Source organism: Chrysemys picta, chromosome 8, assembly GCF_011386835.1.
Source record: "Chrysemys picta bellii isolate R12L10 chromosome 8, ASM1138683v2, whole genome shotgun sequence".
Classification (NCBI taxonomy): domain Eukaryota; kingdom Metazoa; phylum Chordata; order Testudines; family Emydidae; genus Chrysemys; species Chrysemys picta.
This window is the reverse complement of record NC_088798.1, coordinates 56976095-56999837: the sequence shown is the minus strand read 5'-3', so window position 1 is coordinate 56999837 and position 23743 is coordinate 56976095. Positions and strand designations below refer to the sequence as shown.

At 56.0% G+C, this 23743-nt stretch overlaps 1 protein-coding gene across 1 annotated transcript in view; it reads left to right on the top strand.

Moving 5' to 3' along the window:
* The window catches only part of QSOX1 (quiescin sulfhydryl oxidase 1), a 37858-nt gene extending 17098 nt beyond the window's left edge, over positions 1-20760 (top strand). The window contains exons 5-12 of the mRNA XM_065554525.1: positions 1274-1364; positions 3171-3316; positions 6148-6282; positions 8005-8134; positions 13073-13195; positions 13354-13501; positions 14626-14802; positions 16238-20760. Coding sequence (XP_065410597.1) covers positions 1274-1364; positions 3171-3316; positions 6148-6282; positions 8005-8134; positions 13073-13195; positions 13354-13501; positions 14626-14802; positions 16238-17277 — 1990 coding nt within the window. The 3' untranslated portion in view covers positions 17278-20760. The remainder of the gene's footprint in view (positions 1-1273; positions 1365-3170; positions 3317-6147; positions 6283-8004; positions 8135-13072; positions 13196-13353; positions 13502-14625; positions 14803-16237) is intronic.
* Positions 20761-23743: the final 2983 nt, after the last annotated feature.

Genomic DNA, 23743 nt, shown 5'->3' with positions numbered 1-23743 from the left:
CCAGGCTGTGCTGGCTACAGGAAAGTTCACCACTACTTGAGCCTGGAAAGCCCCTGTGGCTATAACCTGTTAATGCTGGGGGCATTGGGGAAAGGTGTTAAGCCAAGAGGCAGAAATGGATCTGTGAAGCCAGCCAGGCAGCCTGCAAATCAGTGATGGACAGAAAACGCCTCAGATCTGCATCTGGTGATTGCCAGGGGCGAGTGTGAGAGTCCCCGGGGGTAACCACATCCTTGCGCTTTCCTCTGTGCCTGTGAAGCTGACCTGGCTCTTCCTGGGTATGAGTCACCTGGGTTGGGCCTGGCTGGGCCGGACAGAACAAAAGGGTTTGAGCTGCACTGCCCACCAGCCATCTCCGCCCACATTTCAGTGGAGGAGCAGGAGGATAGTCCCTGTCCAGGTGTTGGACACCACACTGCAGGTGTCTAACTACCCTCTCCTCCCCACTGTCTGAGCATTCCAGCCTGGGCCCCCAGCAGTGCCCCCTCCTTCCAAAGACGCATCCCTGTACCCCTGCTCTCTCCTGGCTTCAGACGCTGCGCCTTGCACAGCACTGCTCCTCGGCAAAGGTGGATTTACTGCACCTCTAGATGCTCTGTAGGCACTTATCCTCTCCTGCCCCCGCTCCCCCCCCCCCCCCCAAGTAAAAAATGCAAAGACACAGGCAGAGTTAATCAAATGCCACAGGTGTGGATGGGGAAATGAACCCCAGCCAAACTCCAGCATTCCAACCTCATGTTCAGGCTCCCCACTGTCTGATGCCCCACAGGGGAAATTGGGGGTTTCATTTACCCCCTCCCCTCCCCCCCCTCCCCACACACACTTCCCCAAGAGCAGGAGCATTTGGGCTCAGAGATAGGGTTCAGGCCATCTCTAATGTGACACTATCTGTGTCCTGATGAAACTGGTCTGACTCTAGTCTCACTCCTGGCTTTCACAGTAGACAGGGTCCTAACCTCAAGTCCTTCCATAATCAGTCTCCCATCTCCCGTTCCTTGGCTGACCCTGGCAGATTACCATATGGCCAGTGAACTGAAGCAGAAAACTAGGCTGGCAAGCTCCATGTGAATTGAACAGTGGATAAGCAGAGCTGATCTTGGCCACCTACCTGGGCGACAAATCCAGCTGGGTTCACCTCTGTGCGAGAGGAGCAAACACCCAACCCTTTGCCAAGCTGCTGTGCTGGTAGGGAGCACGTTCTGCGCTGCTGGGGCTGGCGCGTTCACCCACTCGCTCCGTGTCACTGAGAACACCTCATTGTTTTCTCCTGCAGCATGGAGGAGATCCGTGGGTTCTTTCAAACAAACAATGTCACGTACCTGGTGCTGATCTTCGAGACGAACGACTCCTTTCTGGGCAGAGAGGTGGGCATTGTTGTTTTGTTCAGTATTTGTGTTGCTGTAGTACCAGGTTGGGTTGGGGCCTGTCACTGGGCCTCACTGGGTCACAGCTGAGGATGCCAGATTCAGGACAAACTGCTGAGAAATGGGGCAGACTCACCCCTAAACTGGTGGTTATTCTTCCATAAGATATACCAAACCAGTATCAAAAGTAAACTTCTGTCTCACCACATTGGTTAACCAGAAGTCAGAAATGCAGCCTCCTTAGGTATCCCAACCCTTGTTTCACCACCCAGACACTAGACTTTATGATGAGTGGTTATTTAAAACCAATTTAATCAACTAAAGGGTTCTTCTGATCCCAAAGGACCAGTCTCATACCCAGGTCAACATATAACTCAGATCTTACCCAATAATCATGCTGTAGCCAAACCTTTAGTATCTAATATCTAATAGTTTATCTATAAGAGAAAAGAAAGGGGTGAGAGTTAAAATGGTCAAAGGAATCAAATACATACACTCGTTGGAAAGTTCTTGGATCAGGTTTGTAGCAGTGATGGAATAAACTTGCTGGCTTACAATGTCTCTGGTAACATCCAAAAGTTTGGAAGGTCCTTAGTCCATTGGTTGGAATTCTCCTGTTAGTGTAAGTCCATAGTTCAGAGCAGGAAAGCAGCAAAATGGAGATGCTACCAGGGTTATTTATACTTTCTCCCATGTGGAGGGAGTCTTAGTTTGTGGAAAAGTCCAGGCACAAGATGGAGTTCAGGGTCACAGGAGCATGTCACGTCCTTGCATGCTTCAATGAGTCAGAGCAGCCATTACCCATATTCTGGCTGATGCGTCCTCAGCTTCTTCTATGGCCTCTTGAGTGAGCTAAGTGTCCTTCAATGGGCCATCACCTTGAATAGCCCATTCACAGTGTGCTGACCAGACTGGATGCAAACTAACAACCTTGTGGGCATTACCACAGGAGCAAACAAGTTTGAAATGCTGGTACATAGTCAATATTCGTAACTTCAGACACCAAAATGATACACGCATACAAACAGGATAATCATATTCCTTTTCCGTTGACACCTCACATGACACATTTTGTACAAGATTTGTTTCAATTGTATAACAGTGGTATCAACAATGATCTATTTTAATCACATAATGTCACCAGGCCCCATTATGTGCTGCATGTACATGTAGTGAAAAGATGGCCCTTTCCCCAAAGAGCTTACGGTCTGAGTAGATGAGTGAAGGGGCGAGTTCTGATTCTTCCCCTGGGCCCCTCAGGAGTTAATATACAAAGATGTTAACTGTTCCTTGACTCGTTATATCCCTTCCAGTTTCCATAGCCATCAAGTGACACGCGCTGCAGTTAGGTGAGGCTAAGGCTCAAGTAGTGGTGAGCTTTCCTGTAGCCAGCACAGCATTGTCTGGTGGATCGAGCATAGGGCTGGGAGCCAGGAATTCCTGGCATCGTTCATTCAGGGAAAGTTCACCTTTTTTAACTTAGCCCTGGCTCTGCCACTGACCTGGGCCAGTCACTGAGTCTCCCTGTGTCTCATCTTCCCTGTCTGTAAAATGGAGATCCTACTTCTCCACCTCTCGGGGCTGTCGTGAGGGTCAGGCCGTGTTTGTACAATGCTTTGGAGGCATAAAGTGTTCCCTCAGTGCTAGATATTGCTGAGTCCTGACTCCTGCTGGGAGAAGCGGGGGCTGGAGCAGCCATGAGCATCCCACGCCACCCCCCAGAGGAGATAGCCGCTGTAAGCGGGCTTGGCCCTGGGACGTTCTGTTCCATAGCTAGTCTAGCCCATGGACTGTGCTGCCTTGCAGGTGACGCTGGACATGCTGCAGTACGAGAACATTGCTGTCCGGAGAGTGCTGAGCAGCGAGGAGGAGCTAGTGAAGAAGTATGGCGTGACTGCCTTCCCTTCCAGCTTCCTGCTCATCAACAACGGGACCTTCAGCCGCATCCCTGTGTGAGTCCTTCCCTGCCGGGACCCAGACGAGGTGGCCTGTGACGTGCCAGGCCTTCGCGTGGCAGCTGGGTGTGACGCTGGCAGGTGGATCCCACTGTACCTAAGGGGTGGGAGGATGAATCCTGGCACTGTGGGGCTGATGATGGAGGGAACTCGCTGCACTGAAACTGGGAGTGTGAACCTCGGTGCTTGTGCACAGATCTCCCTGCCCACGGCCCTTAGAGAGAGATCCTGTGGCGTTTGATAGGAATAAAACCTATAGGGTTTTATGGCAGCTCCTCTCCTATCCCAGCTGGAGAGCTCTGGCTCGAAATGGTCTATAGAGAGAATATTGTTCTCTGTTAAACACCATGGGACCCTTCCCTAAGGGATGAGGTGTGAATCCTGGTGCTGGTGGGCAGATCCCACAGAGATACGGCCAGCTCCTGTCGCCCATGGAGCTGCCCGGCTCCAACCTTCCCTGCCTGTTCTGGGCTGCCCCGTGTTGAGACACTGGGTGTGGCTTTCCTCCCCAGACTCCCCCACCAGCTACAGCTACAAACTGCTGAAAGCCCCTCTAAACTCAGCTCAGCTTGCAGGTGTTTCGCTGGCTGGGGAATACATCAGTGGACTTTGCAAAGCTGGCAGGGAGTTAAGTTGTCCCTGACCACCTCCCCGACTCGGCCAGCCTCCCCACTTCTCCCCCTTGGTTTTCTAATTGCGGAAAAGTTCATTAGGAACCAGACAATGGCTGGTTCTGAAACACTGGCAGAGAACAATGGCACCGGGACTCAGCCCCTCTCGTGGGTTCCTGCTGCTGAATGGCACGTGAAATAGCAGCCAGATGGTGCCTTTGCACCCTCGGTGGATGATTGATGTCAGGCTGGCAGTGCAGGGAAGAGTGTGGCGGTGGCAAGGGGGTAAACAGACACTTGTGGCTTCCCTACGAAGGGTCGTCGGGAGGGGTTGCTTGCCTGGGTAATAGCCGAGCAGGGAGTTTTTCCTAGTGGGAATCGTGACATTTGCAAATCTTGTCTGTGCTGCTTGGCGTGCGGGGGACGGGGTGAGCCAGGTTGAGGGGAGGGGGGTGCTCTCTGATGATGCCAGCTTCACCCAAGAGCAGAGTCATTGTTTCCTTGCCGCGGAGCTGGTGGAGGGGAAAATTGCTTGTGACGACGCCGTCTCTCCACCATCTGCTTGCAGGCGAACATCGGGTTGTAAAAGCAGAGCGGAAAGCGATGGCTCCTCGCTGCTGGCTCTCCTGGGCTTTCCTGCCGCTGCCTCTCACAGAGCCTGACAGCTTTGCTCATTCTGTGTGGGTTAAGTAGGGAGTCCTGTATTCCACCCTCTGCTCCCTCCATCTTGCCAAGCGGTCCTGAGAGACAGCAAAACCTCCAGCAGCGCCCTGGGTGCCAGGGCTGAGTTTATCCTGCACAGATCCCAGTGCATCCGTACCCCCAGCTCTTGAGTTAGTGGGCGTTACTGATTCCAAGAGGGTAAAATCCACACGGACAGAACTGGGAATTGCCCCACAGAAGGGGGAGGAAGAGGCAGGTCCTTGAGACAGCAAGGGTGGCTGGATCAAGGTGGTGGCATATCTTGTGCTTCTGTACCTCTCTCCCCCTCTTGTCACCTCAGCCCTAGCCTTCCTCCCTGCAGCACCGTTGGATGAGGGAGGCAGCACCGATGGCCCAGAGTAACCCCAAATGTTCTTCTCCCACCTTAAAGTGCTTCCTAACCAGCTCTCCCAGCTCTGCCTTGGCATATTCCCTGAGCTGCCAGAGGAGGCAAACCCCATCCCAGAACCTAGGGTGAAAGAAGGCTGCAAGGGATAGAGCAAAGCTGGGAGAGTGTCTGGGGGAACTGGGGCTGCCTATCCCCATGAGAGCCGTGCCCTTCCTCGTGCCAGCTGACCTGGAACGCATGCGGTGCCCAGTCAGAACCTGAGATCTCTTTATATAGATAGTTTGGTTTCTAGTGCTCGCCCTAGAGCCCCATTAGGGACACTCTCTGCAGTGCAGCCAGTGGGACCCCAGTCTTGGCAGTCAGAAGAGGTGCTGGCTCTGCCTTGTCAGACTCTTCAGGGCACATGCCATGGCTGCTGAGAATGTTGTGGAGGTGGTGGGAGGAGCAGAGACCCTGCCCTGCAGAGAGGGCAGTCCGAAGGCAGGAGTGGGGCCATGCAAAGCAGGCTCAGGCTGATGGCAGCAGGACCGCTCTGGCGGTCCATTCGGAAGGAGGCCAGGCAGGGTGCTCAGGGAGCTTGGCTGGGCCGAGCGGAGGGGCATAGCTGGGAATGGATGAGAGAGGCAAAGGAAGCAGTAGGGAGGGGCGCGTGGGCTGAGCATAGGGAGTGGGAAGCGATGTGGGAAGTGCCAGAAGCAGAGTTCCAGACCAGGTGGACCAAGGAGCAAACCCATCCCCTTCCAGGCCTGGCTTATGTGCATGTCTCTCCGGCCCTGTCAGGGACAGAGCCTCGTCCCCTTTCTAGGCAGCTGGAGTGGGCAGCTAGTGATTCAAGCGAGGCCATTACCAGCTGGGGCCACTCTGGGGCCACACGGCTAACAGTGCAGCTACTCTCCCATCCGAGGAGACCTGTGGAGGCCCCCTGGGTGTGTGGGGCCTGCTGGTGCATGTGGAAGGGTGGAAGCAGATGGGAACAGCGCACATTGTTATGCCAGGAATCCCACCCCCATCCCCAAAGACACATCTGGCCTCCTGCCTGAGTGACATACCTCAGGGTCGCAGGCAGCTATGTTTGTGGTGATGGAAGGGTTAATGGGGGTGAAGAGGTGACCCCCTGTGCAAGTGAAAGAGGCTCCTCTCACGTGTTCCCATTTCCTTCCCAACAGGCAAATGGAGGCGCGATCCTTCTACACCCACTTCCTGCGGAGGCTGCCTGGGGTCACGCGAGGCCTCTACACGCCGACCAGGGCACCAGACACACCGATCAAGACGACCCCCACCCCGCGGAGGCCTGCAGACCGGTGAGCACCCCCCTGTCTGTCCACGCATCCCCCCCCGCCGCAGAGCCCTCCCTTGGCTGGGTAAGCACTGGGCCTCCAGCATTATGACCGGCTTCAGGAACTTGATGCTTCCTGTGGGGGGCTCCAGAAGGCCTGGCCAGCAGGAGCGCTTGCAGACAAGGGGAGCAGAGGGATGGTCAGTCGGTGGAGGGTGGCTTGACAGGCATGAAATGATGGATACGATGCCAAGGCCGGGGCAAGAAATTGGCCAAAGCGGCAGAGCTGGAGGAGCGTGGGTACTGTATTGCAGTTTGGGGCAAGGGCATCATTCATTGCTGTCACTGCTCTTGGATGCTCAGAGAGCAAAGGCTTCTTGCCATCTGGACCTGATGAGAGGGGCTGGGCCTTTCCTGCCCTTTTCTGTGCCGTTGTCCCTTGGCGGTGAGATCCGCACACTGGGCTCTGCGTGGGGTGGCACCATTCGGACACTGAAGTTAGAATGGGATGGGCCTGCTGCTTATCAATGCTGGGTCCCAAGGGCGTGTGAAGCAGCCATGCTCTCACGGCCTGTGCTGGCTGCCTTTTATGAGTGGACCTTCAGGCACTGGCCTATGAAACCCTAGAGTGTTGCACTCACCTTCCCCTACGTTACAGGGGTGATCAGTGGAGCTGACGGCCTCCCTTTTTTTTTTTTTTTTTGTTCCGCTCCGGCTGCCCTGTAGGGGGCAGCGTCGTGGAGGACGGGAGCGCCCTGCAGCAAGCCCGGCAGGGCAGCCCACATCCTTCCCTCCCAGCCGACCAGAGTAGTGTGGAGCCCTCCCAGCAGGGGGCATGGCGGTGTGGCAGTGCTCCGCTGAAGCCCTGGCCGCCCCCCTTCTCTCTCTCCCTCCACCCCCACCCCCTCCCCCCGCTAGCCGGGGCACATCTGCAGGGCAGGGAGTCCCCCTGCACCCTGGCTCCGGCTGCGCCGCAGGTTTTTTTTTTTTTTGCTTTGCTGTTCTGGCCGCTGCGGGTTTTTTTTTTTTTTTTTTTTTGCTTGGGGTGGCCAGAAAGCCGGAGCTGGCCCCGGTCATGCTGCTTGCTCCTTGCCCCATCCCTTCCCCCAGCCCATCTCACTGACTAGGGACGCTGGAGGTGTTCCCCTGCTCTGCAGCAGGAAGGGAGAGCTCATTGCCTTTCTCCCCCCAGAGGAGGCCTGCAAGCTCTGTGGTGGGGCGCATTCTGCTGGCATCTGTACCGTGTTGGGGTCCTGGGTATATTCCCTTCCACCCACCCAGTTTCTATCTGCCCACCGTCCCTCCTTTGCTTTAGCTGTGGATTGGCAGTCCCTTGGCTGTTGGTTTTGCTGTGATATGGTGGGGGTGAGGAGCGGCTGTAAAACACAACCATTGTTATTCCTCTGCTGCTGCAACATAAAGAGAGCAGGCCCCTTTGACCCTAGCCCCATGGGGGTGAGTGCCATGCTGCTAGTGAGGGCACTGCAGGGGCTGAATGAAGCTGGAGGCTGAACTAACCTTGGCCTCTCTCAGGGTGAAGCCAGACTGTGGGTCATGACTGAATTCTGACATCCTCTCGCGGGAGAAGGGGCCAGGACTCGCAGCTGTAATGAGGGGTCTCCTCCTCCCAGGCGGATCCTTGGGGGATACAGTTGAGGTCCCTCACTGGAGCAGGGGCCAAGGACCCCCTTTCTGCAGGCAGGCTCAGCCGGTTGTTAACGCCCTGTTTTTCTCCTCCGCTCTCCAGCTCAAAGGTGTACATGGCTGACCTGGAGTCCGCGCTGCACTATGCCCTGCGGGTAGAGGTGGCCCGGTTCTCTGTCCTAACGGGAGAGCGGGTGAGGGCCCTGAAGGACTTTGTGGCAGTGTTGGCTAAGGTGAGCGCTAAGGAGTCATCAGCCAGGCAAGGCCTGTCCCGTCTGTAGCCCCCTCATGCTGAGAGCGGACGCAGGGCCTTTGCTGGGGCCTCACTTGACACCATGGCAGTCACTGGGCCTCCCCTTCAGTTGGATTAGAGGAGGGGCAGGCTGGTAATTGAATCCTGTAGCGAACGAAGCTGGGCATATCTCCTCATGCGCTCTGCTTGAACAGGTCTCCAGAGAAACCCGTCTCCACACTGTTTGCACACCCCACATTCCGGCCTGCATAGCAGCCCTTGTGACGACACCCTGGATGGCTCGAGCGCTGCTCTGCCTCAGCCGGCCTCTAACCCCCTCGGTTCTGGCTGCTTGGCCCTAGTCCCTAACTCAGCTCGAGCTCTGATTGTGAATACAGAGCCTTTGTTTAGATAAATGGGAAATTGGAATTGCATCGTCCCCTGGGCTGGGCATGAAAATTATATGTGCCCTTCCCAAACCTTCACTGGTGACGTGACCAATCGCCTCGAGCCTGGACATGAGCCATGCCTTTTGAAACCCCGCCCACCCGTGCTCAGCCATTCACCATAGCCACTTCCCCCTGAACCTCCTGCAAGATGGCACCACCGTGGCTGGTTCTCTCCCCTCCCCCACCTCCCCTTGATGCAACTTCTTTCCTCCTGCTCCCACCCCTACCTTAAGCATCTGCATTGGCTACACCGGTAAGTACACTCACAGCAATGCCCTCTGCAGTGAGCAGCTTTGAAATGTCATGGGCACCTCTGCTTTGCTATGGCAGATATGTGGCTTGGCGGCCATATATTGTCTCCTATATGACCCTCCAGAACTTACCTTTGGAAATCCTCTTTCACAGGATGAAAGAACTCTCCTCACGCAGGATGCAATGCGATTGTGATAGCAAGGGACCTTTAAGGACCTCTTGCACACGAGCCCGTTTCCTTTGGAAACTTGGGTTTGATTTAAAAAACTGGAAAGGGTTCTGAAAATAGTTGCCAGAATAATTCAGGGTCTAGAAGACGTGCCTTATAGTGAGAGATGTAAGAAGCTCAGTCTGTTTAGTTTCTCCATGAGAGGTGACTTGATCATGGTCTAAAACAGGGGTGGGCAAATTTTTGGCCCGAGGGCCACATCTGGGGGGGAAACTGAAGGAAGGGCCGTGAATGTAGGGCTGGGGCAGGCGGTTGGGTGCAGGAGGGGGCTCAGGGTAGAGGGTTGAGGAGCAGAGGGGTGCAGCAAGGGGGTTGGGGTGCAGAAGGGGGTGTGGGGTGCAGGAGGGGCTTGGGGTGCGGGCTCCGGCCCGGCGTCGCTTACCTCAAGAGGCTCTAGGGTGGCAGTGGCACACAGCGTTGCTAAGGCAGGCTCCCTGCCTGCCCTGGCCCTGCACCGCTCCCGGAAGTGGCAGGCATGTCTGGTAGTGGCTCCTGAGGGCGGGGTAGGGCAGGCTATGCTGCTGCATGCTGCCCTCGCCTGCGGGTACCACCCCCGAAGCTCCCATTGGCTGCAGTTCCCTGTTCCCAGCCAATGGGAGCTGTGGGGGGGGGGGTGCCTGCAGGCGATGGCAGCACACGGAGCCCTCTGTCCTCGTCCTCTCCTTCCCCCCCCCCCCCCCCCCCCCCAGGCCACAGGGACGTGGTGCCGGCTGCTTCCAGGGCAAGCAGGGAGCCTGCCTTAGCCCTGCTGCACCACGGGGCTGGCAATCCTGCGGGCCAGATTGAAAGCCCTGATGGGCCGGATACGGCCCGCGGGCCATAGTTTGCCTTCCCCTGGTCTAAAAGATGAGAAAGCATAGGTGCTGAGTTTCTAATCTGCTGGGGGGTGCTTCCCCCTGGCTCCGCCCAAGGCCCCATCTCCGTCCTGCTTCTTTCCACCCCTGCCCCCCCTCTTCCCGCCCCTTCCCCGCCCAGTTCCTCCCCCGAGCGTGGTGCGCCCTCGCTCCTCCCCACAGTGCTTCCTGATGCCACGAAACAGCTGATCCGTGGTAGGCACTGGGAGGGAGGGGGAAGCATTGATTGGCGGGGCTCCCCTGGCGGGCAGGAGGCACTGGGGGGAGGTTCTGGTAGTGGGGCTGCCGCTGAGTGCTCAGCACCCACCATTTTTTTCCCATGGGTGCTCCAGCCCCGGAGTCAGTGCCTATGTGAGGAAGACATTTCTGATCATAGAGGGTTCTTTAATGGAGCAGAAAAAGGCCTGACGAGATCCAGTGGTCAGAAACTAGACACATTCAGACAAATTTAAGATGATTCACCATTGGAACAGCTTATCTGGGAACAGGGTAGATTCTCTATCACTTGAAGCCTTTAAATCAAGACTGGATGTGTTTCTAAAGGAGATGCTCTAGTTACGGGCTTGATGCAGAGGTTACTGGGTGTGGTTCTGTGGCCAGCACTATGCAGGAGGTCAGATAAATGGTTGTAATGGTCCCTTCTTGCTTTAAAACTTATTCATCTAAATGTGGGTCACTAGTGCAATGAGTTTTGGGTTCTCAGCTTAGACCTTTATTACTTTTTCCCTAATTGCCCAACTGCTGCATGATTAACAAAACTGGCCGGCTGTGCCTGTGAAGGGACCAGGACTAAGACTAGCAGGGATGGTGCAGGGTAGGACTGAGGTGCGTTGGAAGGAGTGTGTGAGGAGGGCAGGACTAGAATAGCCAGTGGCCGTGTGAGTCAGGCTTGAGGTGCTTTGGCATGGCTGTGCTGAAGCCTGCTTAACACCTAGCTTGCTTGCGGCCTGGCTTTAGCTAATGCTCTCAATCTCTCTCACTTTCTTGAGCATGGAAGATTTCATTAAATGAATACCCCACCCTGCCACCTTCCCCTTCAAAATACAATCCCCCAGGAGAGTGCAGGCTGTGTTCGATCCTCAGACAGCTGAAGGGCGGCTGTGTGTGTGGGGGGGGTGGGGGGGGGAGGTTGCTACATCAGCCCCCAGGCTCTGGAACCTTCAGGGGACCAGTCTATACTGTGAAATGTGTTTGGTGTCAGACAACTGTAGTAATGGCAGCTCCAGATTAGGAGACAAAGCTGTTCAGATGCAGGGAACAGAGAGCCCAAGACCGAAATAGCACAAGGAACCCAGTTCACCAACCAAGCTCCCTCCCTCCCTGCAAAGCTCAGAGATGTTGGGGGGGGGATGTAGATGGGGAGGGGAATGGGGTGTGTGTGTGGGAGTATAGATGGGGAGGGGAATGGGGTGTGGGTGGGGAGGGGAACAGAAGAGAGTGAGTGTGTGGGTATAGATGGGGAGGGGCATGGGGGTGCAGAGGGGAATGGGTGTGTGTGAATGGAATGGGATGTGGGTGTGGATGGGGAGGTGAATGGAGTGTGGGTGGGTGGATGGGAAGGGGAATGGGGGGTGGGTGTGGAGGGGAATGGGGGGTGGGTTTGTGTGTGGATGAATGAAATGGGATGTGGGTATGGATGGAGAGGTGAATGGAGTGTGTGTGGGTGGATGGGAAGGGGAATGGGGGGTGGGTGGGTGTGGAGGGGAATGGGGGGTGGGTTTGTGTGTGGATGGATGAAATGGGATGTGGGTATGGATGGGGAGGTGAATGGAGTGTGGGTGGGTGGATGGGAAGGGGATTGGGGGGTGGGTGGGTGTGGAGGGGAATGGGGGGTGGGTTTGTGTGTGGATGGATGAAATGGGATGTGGGTATGGATGGGGAGGTGAATGGAGTGTGAGTGAGTGGATGGGAAGGGGAATGGGGCGTGTGTGGATGGAATGGGGTGTGGGTGGGGGGGAAGGGGAATGGGTGTGTGTGGAGGTATAGATGGGGAGGGGAATGATTCTCTTGCAACCTCTCCCGCTTCTGCCTCCTCAGTCTGGTGGTTGAGTGTGTACCATAGTCTAGAGGAAACCGTTTTGTGCTCAGTGCAAGATGTTTCAGATTTAGGCCACTAGACGGAGCAATGTCACCAGGATTCCCACATTCCTGACAGTTGCAGGGAATTTGCCTTCTCTGCATGTCCAAACTCTGATCCTTAAATCTAGCGCATTTCCCAGAGACGTGTAGGCCTGCGGGGAGAGAAGCATTTATTTTAGAACAGGTCACCTGCTAAACCTCACCCCAAATCTCCAGTATCCCATGGGAGCCTTTGAAAGGAAATTTGGAGGAGTGAGGGAGGGATCCCCAGCAGAAATGTCAGTTCCCTGTGTTTGTTTATTGTCTAGCATAACGGGGTATCCATGGAGGCTAGACCCTTTTGCTTTCATTCCCCCCACACTTTCCTGGGTCCCCGCCTCCTGGTTTTACCCACCTACACTGTCTCCTCTCTTTGTGTTTGTCCCTGAGGTGGGTCTCCCCCCCTCGCCCCAGTCACTCGCTCCTCCCCTCCCTGGAGCGCTTGCGGTTTTAAAGTGCTGATACTAATCGGATTTGTGTTGACTTATTGTCAAAGTAGCTTTTCGTGTTCCTCGGAGACTATTTGGAGTTACGATTGAGATTTGGATCTTGGCTGTTGGCCCACAGGGCTGACTTGTTCACAATAGTGGCAGCTTGAATATAAATGAAAGGGCTTCCCAGTGCTGGCTGCTTGGATCGCTGGGGGAAGGCTTCATACCAAGCTGGACAGCCTGAGACACGTGTAGCTGTGAGCTCCCCACAGCCAGTGCTCCTGCACCATTCTCTGCAGCGACTCCTGCTGGGAGAGGCTGGCATTGCAGTCGCCGAGAGTTTCTCACAATCAGGGTCTCACCCTGTTTCCCACCTGAGAGAGGCTAGCAAAGGGCATATGGGGACATGATAGTATTGCTAAGATCCTGACTTTATCACTGTAGGATGATTTGTGTCCTATTAGCCATCATGCTCAGTAAAGGTCTCAAAATGTCCCCTGGAATCAAAGCAGGAATCTCTCCCATGCCTGGGTTCATGTCGACCATAATGGGTAGCAAGGCTTTTGTCGTTAAACGTATTTCCTCCTCGCTCTGTTCTTGCTGTAGTATTTTCCTGGCCGCCCCTTTGTCCGGAACTTCCTGCACTCTGTGGACAGGTGGCTGAGAAACGTGAGAGAATCAAGGATTCCCTACAGTGCCTTGGAGCTGGTCTTGACCAACAGAAAAGAGGTGGGTCGCATAGAGATGATTTCCCTTTAGCCCTGCAGTGTGTGCACACGTCTGCCTTCCCCTGTCCTTTTCTCTCAGTCCTCGTCTGCTCTCCCTCCCCTGCCCACCGCATTAGCCCTGAGGTTGTTACTCTGTCTGCCTGTCTCTCTCCCCATCAGGGTCAAGCCCCGGCAGTGCTGTCGAACAACGTGACGTGGGTGGGTTGCCAAGGAAGCGAACCTCATTTCCGAGGCTACCCCTGCTCCCTCTGGACCCTCTTCCACCTCCTGACAGTGCAGGCGACTAGACACCGCAGGCTGGGCACAGGTAAACACGCGACCCTGTGCACGTCCCACTCTGAACGTGCCGGATGATCTAGCCCTTGGCCATAGAGAAAGGGGTATGGGAAGCACCGTGATAGCTCCCCTTAGCCATAGCTCGGGAATTTCTGGGAGCTGCTGCTCCATGGGAAATGCGATGGGGAGGGGGTAGGTAGACTCAAGCCAGAAAGCTGAAGGCAGTCCTGGGGTTTTAGAAGGGTTGCAGTCCCTGGTTGGAAAGCCCTTCCGGCCATCCCCATAGCCAGGGAGTCGGTAAGCCCCACACTAGGTAGCCCATTGTAATGGCCCAATCTCCTCTCATCCCACCTTGCATGCCTAGCACCTGTATCTAAAGCCTGTATCTTGTGGCTTCCTGGATCCCCCAGCGTGAGCGTTCTGCAGCTCTCATGTCAGGTGGTTGGCTGCCACTTCTCCCAAGTCTGGGTCAGAGCGCTGAGCTTCCCAGCCCGCCAAGGGAGCTGCGCTCCCATGTGGAATCTTAGCATCATCTCATCAGTCAGCTGTGCACGGCGCTCCCTCCTGCCACAAGGCCAAATGTGCTGCTGTCTCTGCTCAGCCAGCCCCTCTGGCTCAGGGAGGGACAGATCACAGCTAGCAATAATAGTATCTAGCTCTTCTGTAGTGTGGCTCTCTAGTGACAGCTGAACGCTAGCCCCAGGGCCTGCTGGGTCATAGGGGTTGTGTCTTAAACAGGACATACAAGCCCGACTGCAGAGCCAGCCTTTGGCGTCTCTGCTGGTTTCCCTCAAGATCCCCTGGCCCAGCCTGGTTCATGGTGCCGGGGTGTCCCATGGTGCCGTGCCAGCGCCTCCCAGTGCAGGTGGGGCTGAATGCTCGAAACGTTTCACACGCCACTGGAAGCCCCGTGCTGGGCCCCACACAGCCCTCTCAGTGTAGCTGAAGCCACCTGCTCCGTGGCGCTGTGATCCTGAGCTGCCTGGTCCTGTGAACCCACCCGGCCTCGAATTGCTAGCACTCTGCAAAGAGCCTGGGTTCCTCTGGGCAGCGTGGATGGCAGGGAAGCCACCGGGCACAGTGCTGCTCTGAGTTGCCAGGGTTTCCCCAGCCGAGCGTGCTGCGCCGACTGAGCTGTCTTGCCTCTCCCTCCAGGCCCGCTCGAGGTCCTTGGCGCTATGCGCGGCTACATCCAGTCCTTCTTTGGCTGCCGGGAGTGCGCACAGCACTTTGAGGGCATGGCAGCGGAGTCCATGGACAAAGTGAGAAGCGTGGACGAGGCAGCCCTCTGGCTTTGGTCAAGACACAACCGGGTCAACGCTCGGCTGGCAGGTAAGGGGAGGTGTGTCCTGCTGGTGAGGCTAGCATTGGTCGAGGAAGATGGGGTGAGAGGCTCCTGAGGGAGAAGTTAGCCCCCAGTGCAGGGAGTCCAGACCCTCTGGCCGTATCTGGGGAGGGATGGGGGACAGGGTCATGGGGACAGCTGACTGCAGTGGGGTTGGAATTTGTGATGAACCTCGTGGGCCGGCTGGTGCCTTGGCTTGTAAAGCACAGGCTGGGCTGACTCAGCTCCCCAGTAACGCTGTGCCTGCCCTGCCACTGCTGTGCAGTGAAGGGGTGTCTCTCCTCGCAGACTGATAACTGCAGGGGGAGCCGGGCTGAAGGGGGAAGCCTGGGGCACAGGGAGCTGCGAGAGCGCTTTGCCTGCATGCCGCAGGCCGGCTTTGTCCATTCATTTCTTCTTTGAAAGCAGTCACAAAGGTTAACTCTGCAGCCTGGCAGGGGGCTGGCGGAAGGCCGTGGGGAGGGATCGCAGACCCCCAAGGTGAAGGGAACAGGCAGCTGGTGGTGCTGAGCCAGAGACCGCCCCAGAGAGGCAGTTAAATCTTATCCGGCTTCCCGCAGGGGGCTTTAAAAGCTGCCACGTGCCCTGGAAGGACCCTCCTCCCGAGACTAGACGATTCTCCAAATGCTCCATTCGCGTGCAGACGCTGCCCCTCCCCCTTCGCACACAAGCCTCTAGAGCCCAGTTCAGGGGGAGTTGGGACAAAAGCAGCTGGCAGCTGGGAGCAAGAGTGGCCAGGCAGGGGAAGGAAGGGGGGAATGATTTCCTGCTTGTCAGTGCAGCCTCCCCCGGTGGGGGGCATAGCACCCTCCACCCCAGCTCACAGCATTCCCCTGGAACGCCCATGGCCCAAGGATGTGGCCCAGGCTGACACCCAGGAACTCTGGCAGAGAGAAGGCAGAGCCCACTGAAGCCTGGGGGAACCTACCGGCATTCGTCCAATTGTGGGGTGACGGTTCCTGCTCCGATCGGTCATTTGGGGGGCAGGGAGGAGACTCCCAAGTCTCAAGGGGCTGCAGCTCTTGGCTACAAGAGCCTGTTCTTGGCACTAGGGTAGGCTGGGGGTTCTTGCATGCCCGTTCCCTGCCCCTCAGGGTGGCTGAAGGGCACATGAGCAAGTGGAGCTGCTCCTGCAGGCAAGTTGTGCGTGACCTCCCAGTCAGGGCGATGTGCGAATCCCACTGGAACTGTGCCCCCTGCTGGGAGTCTCACGCTAGCAAGGGGACAGCCGGCTACGGCTGGAGGGCTTTGGGCAGGTTTGGGGTGTGTCTGTAAGATCCATAAGGCACAGAGGCTACTCCCTTTCCTTCAGGGCTTATGGGGTGGATGTTAAATGCTGTGGTTATTGTACTGGGACCGTCCTGCTGCTGGAGCCCCTGGTGGGACTGTGTCTGAGGCCTTTGTTCCATCTGATTTATCCAGGTACCGAGACAGAGGACCCCCAATTCCCCAAGCTGCAGTGGCCTCCCCCGGAACTGTGCCGTCCATGTCACAGTGTGGTCAAAAGGCGCCAAGTGTGGGACGAGGCAGCCGTGCTGCAGTTCCTCAAGGCCTACTTTTCCCCGATCAACATCTTCTTAAATTACACGGAGCCCGAGACGGCTCTGGTGGTCAGGCGCAGCCGGGAGGCAAAGGAGGGAGCTGGAGAGTGGGCCATGGGTGAGGGGGAAGAGAGAGGAGAGGAGGACCACGACAAGGAGGAAGAGAGAGGAGAGAATGGGAGAGGGGAGGAGGGAGAGAATGGGAGAGGGGAGGAGGGAGAGAATGGGAGAGGGGAGGAGGGGGAAGAAAAAGGAGGGAATGGGGAAGGGGAAGACGAGGGGGAAGAGAAAGGAGGAAATGGGGAAGGGGAAGAGGAGGGGGAAGAGAAAGGAGGGAATGGGGAAGGGGAAGAGGAGGGGGAAGAGAAAGGAGGGAATGGGGAAGGGGAAGAAAGGAGACCAGGGAAATTGGAGGGTGCAGGGCTGGGAATGGAGGTGGGTGGCTCGGAGAGACGAGGCTTTTCGGGGCCACGGAAGCCAAGCATAGTCCGGATGAACCCCAAGATGCAGGAGCTGGAGGAGGACATTGTGGACCTGGACTCCTTCAGCGAGCTACACTACAAGAGCAAAGCCCTGAAGGCTGCGGCCAACAAGGGGCGGCGGCTGAGCAAGAGGGACACCATCCCGCTGCTGCTGGCGGACGACAGCCACCAGGCCTTTGACTATGCTGCGGTCTGGGAGCGCCTGAGGCGGCGGGGGCTGGGCTCCAAGCAGCTCATCGGGGCCCTGGAGGAGGACGAAGGGGACACCCTGAGGAGGAGCCATTGGTTCCGCATGCTGGGAGTGGGCTTCTCCCGTCTGGACGTCAGCCTGTGCATCATCCTGTACTTCCTCTCCTCCATGTGCCTGTTGGGCATGTACACCTTCTTCCGCATGCGCACGAGGCACCGCAAGGGCCGCCCCAGCTTCCCCACGGCATGAGGCGGGGAAGGGGAGCAGGGGGGGGGGGGGTGATGGTGTAGGTCAAGTGCTAATGATTCCTTCTGGGGGTCTGTGGCCGGAGAAACATCTGACTTTCTCCGTCAGGGTTGCTAAGGCAGTGGGTGCAGCTGGACGGCTTCTGGATCTTCTCACCGCTGGCCACACGGACATGGGGCCACCCAGCAGACAGATATGACAGGGTGTTCTTCAGGGATCAAAGAGCCTTACCAAGCCACCCGAGCTCCTCAGAGACTTCTAGCGGAGTCGCTGTCGGGTCAGGGTGGGGGGCTGGAGAATGGAGTGAACTGGGAGAGGTGTGGGGAGTTCTAGCTGCCTCCCTGTTTACAGTAGCTCAGCCACTGGTAAGGATTGGGTGGTCTCCTTTCTGGTCTGTTTCCTGCTGCACCGCAGTGAAGGTAAATCCAGCCCAAAGCGCCCAGGCTGCCCCAGAGGGTGCAGAACTTTCTCTTTGCCAGATGATTCCTTCACTCTTGTAGGCCAGGATCACTAACCCACTCAACCCAAGGCGCTCTCGCACTATGCTCAGGGTGTATGTGACACCCCCCACAAATAAGGGACTGCGGTGCCACTGGCTGGAGATACACATAACATAGACAGGTGCTGAGGAAGCTGTGTAGCCAGAGCTAAGCCAGTTCACCGTAATCCTGACCTGTAACGCTCCCCCCACCTCCATGTACTATTTGTGTCATGAGCCACTGCGCTCCTTATCCTAATGCATCTCAATCCTGTCTTGAAATACCACCTGCTCCACACTCTTGGGTTCTTTCTATGCTGGCTCCGCATTTGTGAGAGAGACAGAGAGAAATGGCCACAGGGGTCAGACTCACCAATCGGCATCTGGCTTCTGAAGTTCAGGGCTCAAGGGGAGGAGTCGCTGCGTTAACCCAGAACAGCTGTTACATCCAGCCTCCCTGCAGCACAGAGCACACATGAGCACAGAGGTGGGTGGGAAAGGACACGGACCCTTGGTCTGACCACAGATCGTTCTGCTGGAGCATCTTATTCTGTGCCACCTTGACCTGTCATGTTGAGGCTGTCCCCAGCCTTCTCCTGTGTATGCGGGGGGGGGGACATTAGTGCTGGCGGGGTTCTGTGTCAGCCTGTGCTGTTTCACCTGCTGGGGGCATGCTCAGGCCAACGGGCCACCTCTCTGAAAGTCTTGCAGGCAGATTTGCTGCTACCCTCATGCTTTAAAAATAGAAGTGGGAGGAGATGGGGGGCTTTGCCAGTTCCCCCCACCTTATATTATAGTGTTTGTGAAACTGGGAAGAAACTGGAACTCTTCCTTTTGGCACTGTGTGTGGGGCCAGCCTTAGAGCCAAATTCCCCTGGTACAATAAAAAGCCATAGAACCTACCAGGAAGTCCTGTGCTGCTCCATTACTCCACTTTGTTCCCACCTGCTTCAGCATGCAAGCATGGGTGCCTCCATTAGGGTGCCCAGCCATGCATTCGGGTGCTGTGTTTTGGTCTTGCAAGCCAAGCACCCAGAATTGGACACAAATTTCCCAGATGCACCTGGGCGCTTGTTCAGTACTGGGAATATTCCCTCCCATGTCCTTGTATAGTGAGCATCGTCAGCCCAGAGCATTCGATCTCTGACCCCTAGCGTTAGTGCATCTCACCGGCCTGCAGATGCTGTTACTTTGTTCAACCTTTCTATGAAACCCATTGTACTGGAGTCACCGTTGAGCTGAGGAAAGAGAATCCTAATGCAAATCATGGCATTGCAAGAGTCGCTTAACTTATCCCCATTCTTCGTGGCCTCCTATCCCCTGTCCTTTTGTTTGTGCATTGTTTAGAGTGAGGTCTGCTAGCACTGTGCAAATGACCTTTGGGTTGGTGAGATCCAGAGGCTGGCTGCACACTGGGTGAAGGAGCATTTCTTGTTGATTGTTCTGAATGTAGCTCCTGGTACCCGTAGGCTTTCTTCAAAGGGTGCATGCAACTAGTTACAAGTTAGGACCAAGCTTTTCAAAAGTTACCAGGAATTTTGTTCAGCCTGCTTGAGAGGCCTTGAAAGGGCCTTACTGTCATAGGCTGAAAATCCAGCTCCTTTCAAGGCATGTCAAGTTTAGCATCTGAAATCACTGGTCACCTTTGCAAATCTTACCCTAGGGGACCTGCTGGGTTAGCTCTAAGGCCTTGTCTGTGGTACGGTTTTGTGCTCCATTGCCAGCCGGAGAGCTAATGTAGATTGGCTGCTTGTGCTTCTGCCACTGTGGTGTCTAACCCTGGTCAGACAGCTGTAAAAATACTAGTGGTGGATCTGTACTCACACCGTCGCTGGAGGGGCTCCTACAGCAATGATGGGTAACAGTCAGCCTGACCTGGTTTTTATCATCTCCCCCTTTTTTTATTGTTTCTTTTTGCATCCCAAAACTGGGGAGGAGGATGGGCAGGACCGGTGCCTAGAAACGGGGACAGCTCTGGAATTTGGGGATGGGGAGCAACCTATGATCACTCTTCCCATCCCCCACTTGGTGCTTGAGAACATCTGCCCAGAGCCTCTCTGCCTTGTCCAGCGTAACCCGGGCCTGCTTTTGGGAGTGGGGAGGCTCCTGTGTCTCCCTTCTGTGGGCTTGCGCTGTCCTGATGGATCTGACCTAAGACTGCCTGGATGTTTCTAAAGCCCAGGCTGAGATAGCTGAGTTCTTTGCTCTTTTCTGAATGTGCCTTTTAAAAAAAATCTGGACTCCTGAGCTACAAAACATTGGCTTTGAGATCACCTGTGGATTCCTCCCTGATTTTCACTCAGTTAACTTCCTTTTGCCATCTACAGGCTGGAGCTGAGGGACTGACTTGCTGGGCTGCTGGATTTTGGTTTTTGGAGGGGGTTTGGACTGTATCTGAGCCTCCCAGGGCTGTGCCTGTGAGAAGCTATGCTAGCCCACTCAGAACTACTAACGGGCACCCCTCAATCATCTGAACTGACCTGGCATCTGGAGCAGCTTGCTGCATGCCTGGTCCTTGATGAGCTGGTGTTTGTGGGTTGGAAATAGCCACTCAAAGGAATTCTGACATCACATGATGGGGTCACACATGCCCTTCCATGTTGCCTGGCGTCATGGGTCTTTGTGTGTCACTGGAGAGAACAGATTCCTTTGGGAGGGGGGAGGGGTGCTGCACCGTTATCTGTCTCAGCCAGTCTGCTGTAAGGGGCAGAGCGGCTTCCCTGCTTGGCCGGTCTCAACCCAGACCTTTAGCTCAGTGTGTCGCCCCCAGGCTGAGGTCTGCAGGACGCTCTGCTCCGGGATGGGTGGAGGAGAAACATTTATCTTTAATTGTCATGAAAGGGTTGGGTTGGTTTCATTTTCTTCACTTTAAAAGTGGTGGTTGGTTTGTGCTCTGTTCCCGGTGCCAGGCTGCTGCGCCAGAAGGAGCCGGGGTCTCTGCACGTGGTGTCTATGCTTGTGTTAGTGGAATAAATTATTTTTGCTAATAAACATTCTGCTGTGTTGGATCACATGTGTCTAAAGTGTGCTGAGTGTGTGGGTCTGAATTGCTGTGATGCAGAACAGTGCAACACAGGGCTTGACTCTCATCTGCTGGACTCCAGTGTGGCCAGCCAAGGAGCTCAGTGGGGTAGGGACCAGCCTGCTTTTCCTTCATGCCCTGTTTACTCTTCTCTTCTCCACCTCAACTCTCCTTGTGCCTCCTGTTCCTGGCCTCCTTCCACTAGCCCCCTCCTGGCCCTGTGACCACCTCTTTTTGCATCCCCAGTGCACATCTGATGGTGCATTGTGTGCTACTGACCACCACCTTGGCTTGGGGGGAGGGGGTCTGAGGAAAGACTTCTGACTCCCCTCTGTCAAAAGAAATCCATGCACATCTCTACATCTCTTCTGTCTGTGCAGGACCCTCCAGTACATGGGCCTTCCCAGGGGTGAAAGTAACTTAAAGGACTTACCGGTACCTGGAATCCTGAGTGGGGCGGGGCCTCAACTGGAATAGGCGGGCCTTCAAGATTTAAAGGCCCTGGGGCTGCGGCTGTGAGCCCCACGGCCTTTAAATCACTCAGGGGTGAATTAAAGGGCCCGGGGCTCTGGCCGTCGCAGAGCTCCAGGCCCTTTAAATCACCATGGGACCCCTGCCGCTGCGGGGCTCGGGTGGCGCTTTAAAGGGCCTAGGGCTCCCCGCAGCGGCTGGAGCCCTGGGTCCTTTAAATCACCTCCGGAGAAGCCGGTCCAGTCCGGCACGGCGTACCGGCTCTTGCTGGTACGCCGGACCGGACTGGCTTACTTTCACCTCTGGCCCTTCCTGCCCTATCCTTCAGGACTCAGCAAGCCTTCGCTCAAAGCCAGGTACCACATTGCATCATTTGTCATCTAAAGTAGCAACCCTTTTACAAGGAGCGTAGCCTTTGATTCTCCACCCCTCCTGTGCTCTGCTCCCCTCTGCCATGTTCCATCCCAAAGAGATTTAAAGTCCTGTTTCTCCTGTGCACCAACTTCACCTGGGAAGGGCCAGGAATAGCCTTCCTTTTGCTCTCTGTTGCCTTGTTTTAATCCAGCAGAAGATTGCATCACTCAGTCTGGCCTGGCAGAGAGAGGATGGCTCAGCTGTTTTCAGAGTTCCATCCTGGTTGGCTGCAGACTAGCCCGAGGCACACAATTGTCCATTGCTCTCCAGCCCTTAGCACCCCAGCAGCACTGAACCAAGCACAGGCACCTTACCTGTCCGTTTCTAGTTGGTCTCCCTGGCTCTCAGGTACTCGGAGTGCTGCCTGGTATTGGAGCAGTAGGTTGACTGTTGCAGTTGGTTCTTCTGAATATGAGAGCACGCAGGTGTCTTTGGTCCTTGATGAGCAGGGAATGAGAAAGGGGAGAGGATTGTTAATGGATTATGGAGTCATTCACCTGTCGCCAGCTTGATTCTACTTTAGGGGGTTGTCTGGGCCACCCCCAGTTGCCAGCTGTTCAGGGCCCTGTGTCTGTTGAGCTGGTGGGGCTCCATTCAGCTTCTGGTGGACAATTCATGTCACCACTGTCAGCACAGGCCAGATCCTGATGGGGCTTCCTGGCCTGAGCCACCCACCCACCTTAGCGTGGGTCCTGTGGGTTGTGGTGAGGCACCTTAGTGGGGTGGGGGAAGCTTGCCCCTGCTCTGGCAGCTGTGGTGGAGGGAAATAGAGGGAGTTCTCTCCACCCGGGCTGGCTGCCTCTGGCCCCTTTCACCAGCGCCCAGTTCGCTTCAAAGGGCACCTGGGAGCAGGCTTTGCCTGGCGTATGGACTCCTCTGCGGCACTGTCAGGGCAATCAGATGCCCTTGCCCCAAACGGGGTGTGTGTGTGTGTGGGGAGCCTAGATGTAGGGTGAGGACGCACCAGAAAGCATTTTCCCCATCTCCCCATGGGCACGCTGGGCACTGCTGTCACCAGGCGCTATTAGTACCCTCCCTCCAGGGATGGGCGTGTGCTGCTGCCCGGGATGCTGAGTGTGGAGGTTGGGGCAGGCAGTGTTTGTTTTCTAAAGGATTGAATGAACCTGTGTCGCCTCCTCTTCTTTGCACTGTGGCCCCCTTCTCCCCACACCCCACCTCTCCGCAGAGCTGCTGGCCCCATTTCTCCTGCCCTTTTATCCTTGTTACAAATCATTAAGGAAAATGGTTGTTTTCCAGAGCTAGTCCCGGGCCATCTGCTCCCCTGGCGCTGGCTAAATCCTCCTGTAACAAATTCATTGGGATTACGCCGGCCTCCTCTAATCCCGGTCCTTCCCCCGCTGTGGGGGATTTAAAAGGATTAGAGACCGGCTGATAATAAACTTTATTAAGGGGGGCAGTGGGTGTCAATCCGATTTGGAGCCTTTTTTCTTGACATCTTCACTTTGCTCAGGTGGGAGTAGGGGAGACCCAGAGGTACCACAGGAAGCAGGGTGAGCTGGCTCTGGTTGGTATGGGGGGCAGGGGGACCTGGGTCCTTCGCTCAGTGCCTCACACCTGCTTAGGGCCTGTTTGGGAGCTGAGGGCCACTGGTGGCTGTGGGAAGGAGGCAGATGGGAGGGACAAGCAGTGGGGAGTCTTTCCCCTCTTCCTTCCTATCGCTCTCCCTGCCCCTTTCTCTCACTCTTGTTTCTTCTCTAAGTCCTTACTCCCCACCCGTGTCCCTTTTCCCATCTCTCTCTCTGCTCCCCACCTCCTGGGGGCTCTGTCTAGCACCTGCCCCCACCCACACACTCAAAGCAGCACCGGCGGTCCCCCTCCTCGGGGGAGGAAGGGTTATCTAGTGGTTAAGGCACAGGCCTGGGGCTCAGGTGTTCTGGGTTTGGTTCTCTGCTCTGCCACCATCTCCCAGCATAGCCTTGGGGAAATCACTTCATCTTGGTGTGCCCCAGCTCCCATCTGCCAAATGGGACCAATACTTCCCTCCCCCCTAGGCTAAGTCCATTCGTGGCTGGGCGGTGATGGGGGCCGTGGAGGTACCAAGGTGAGTAGATTTGGGCTGAATT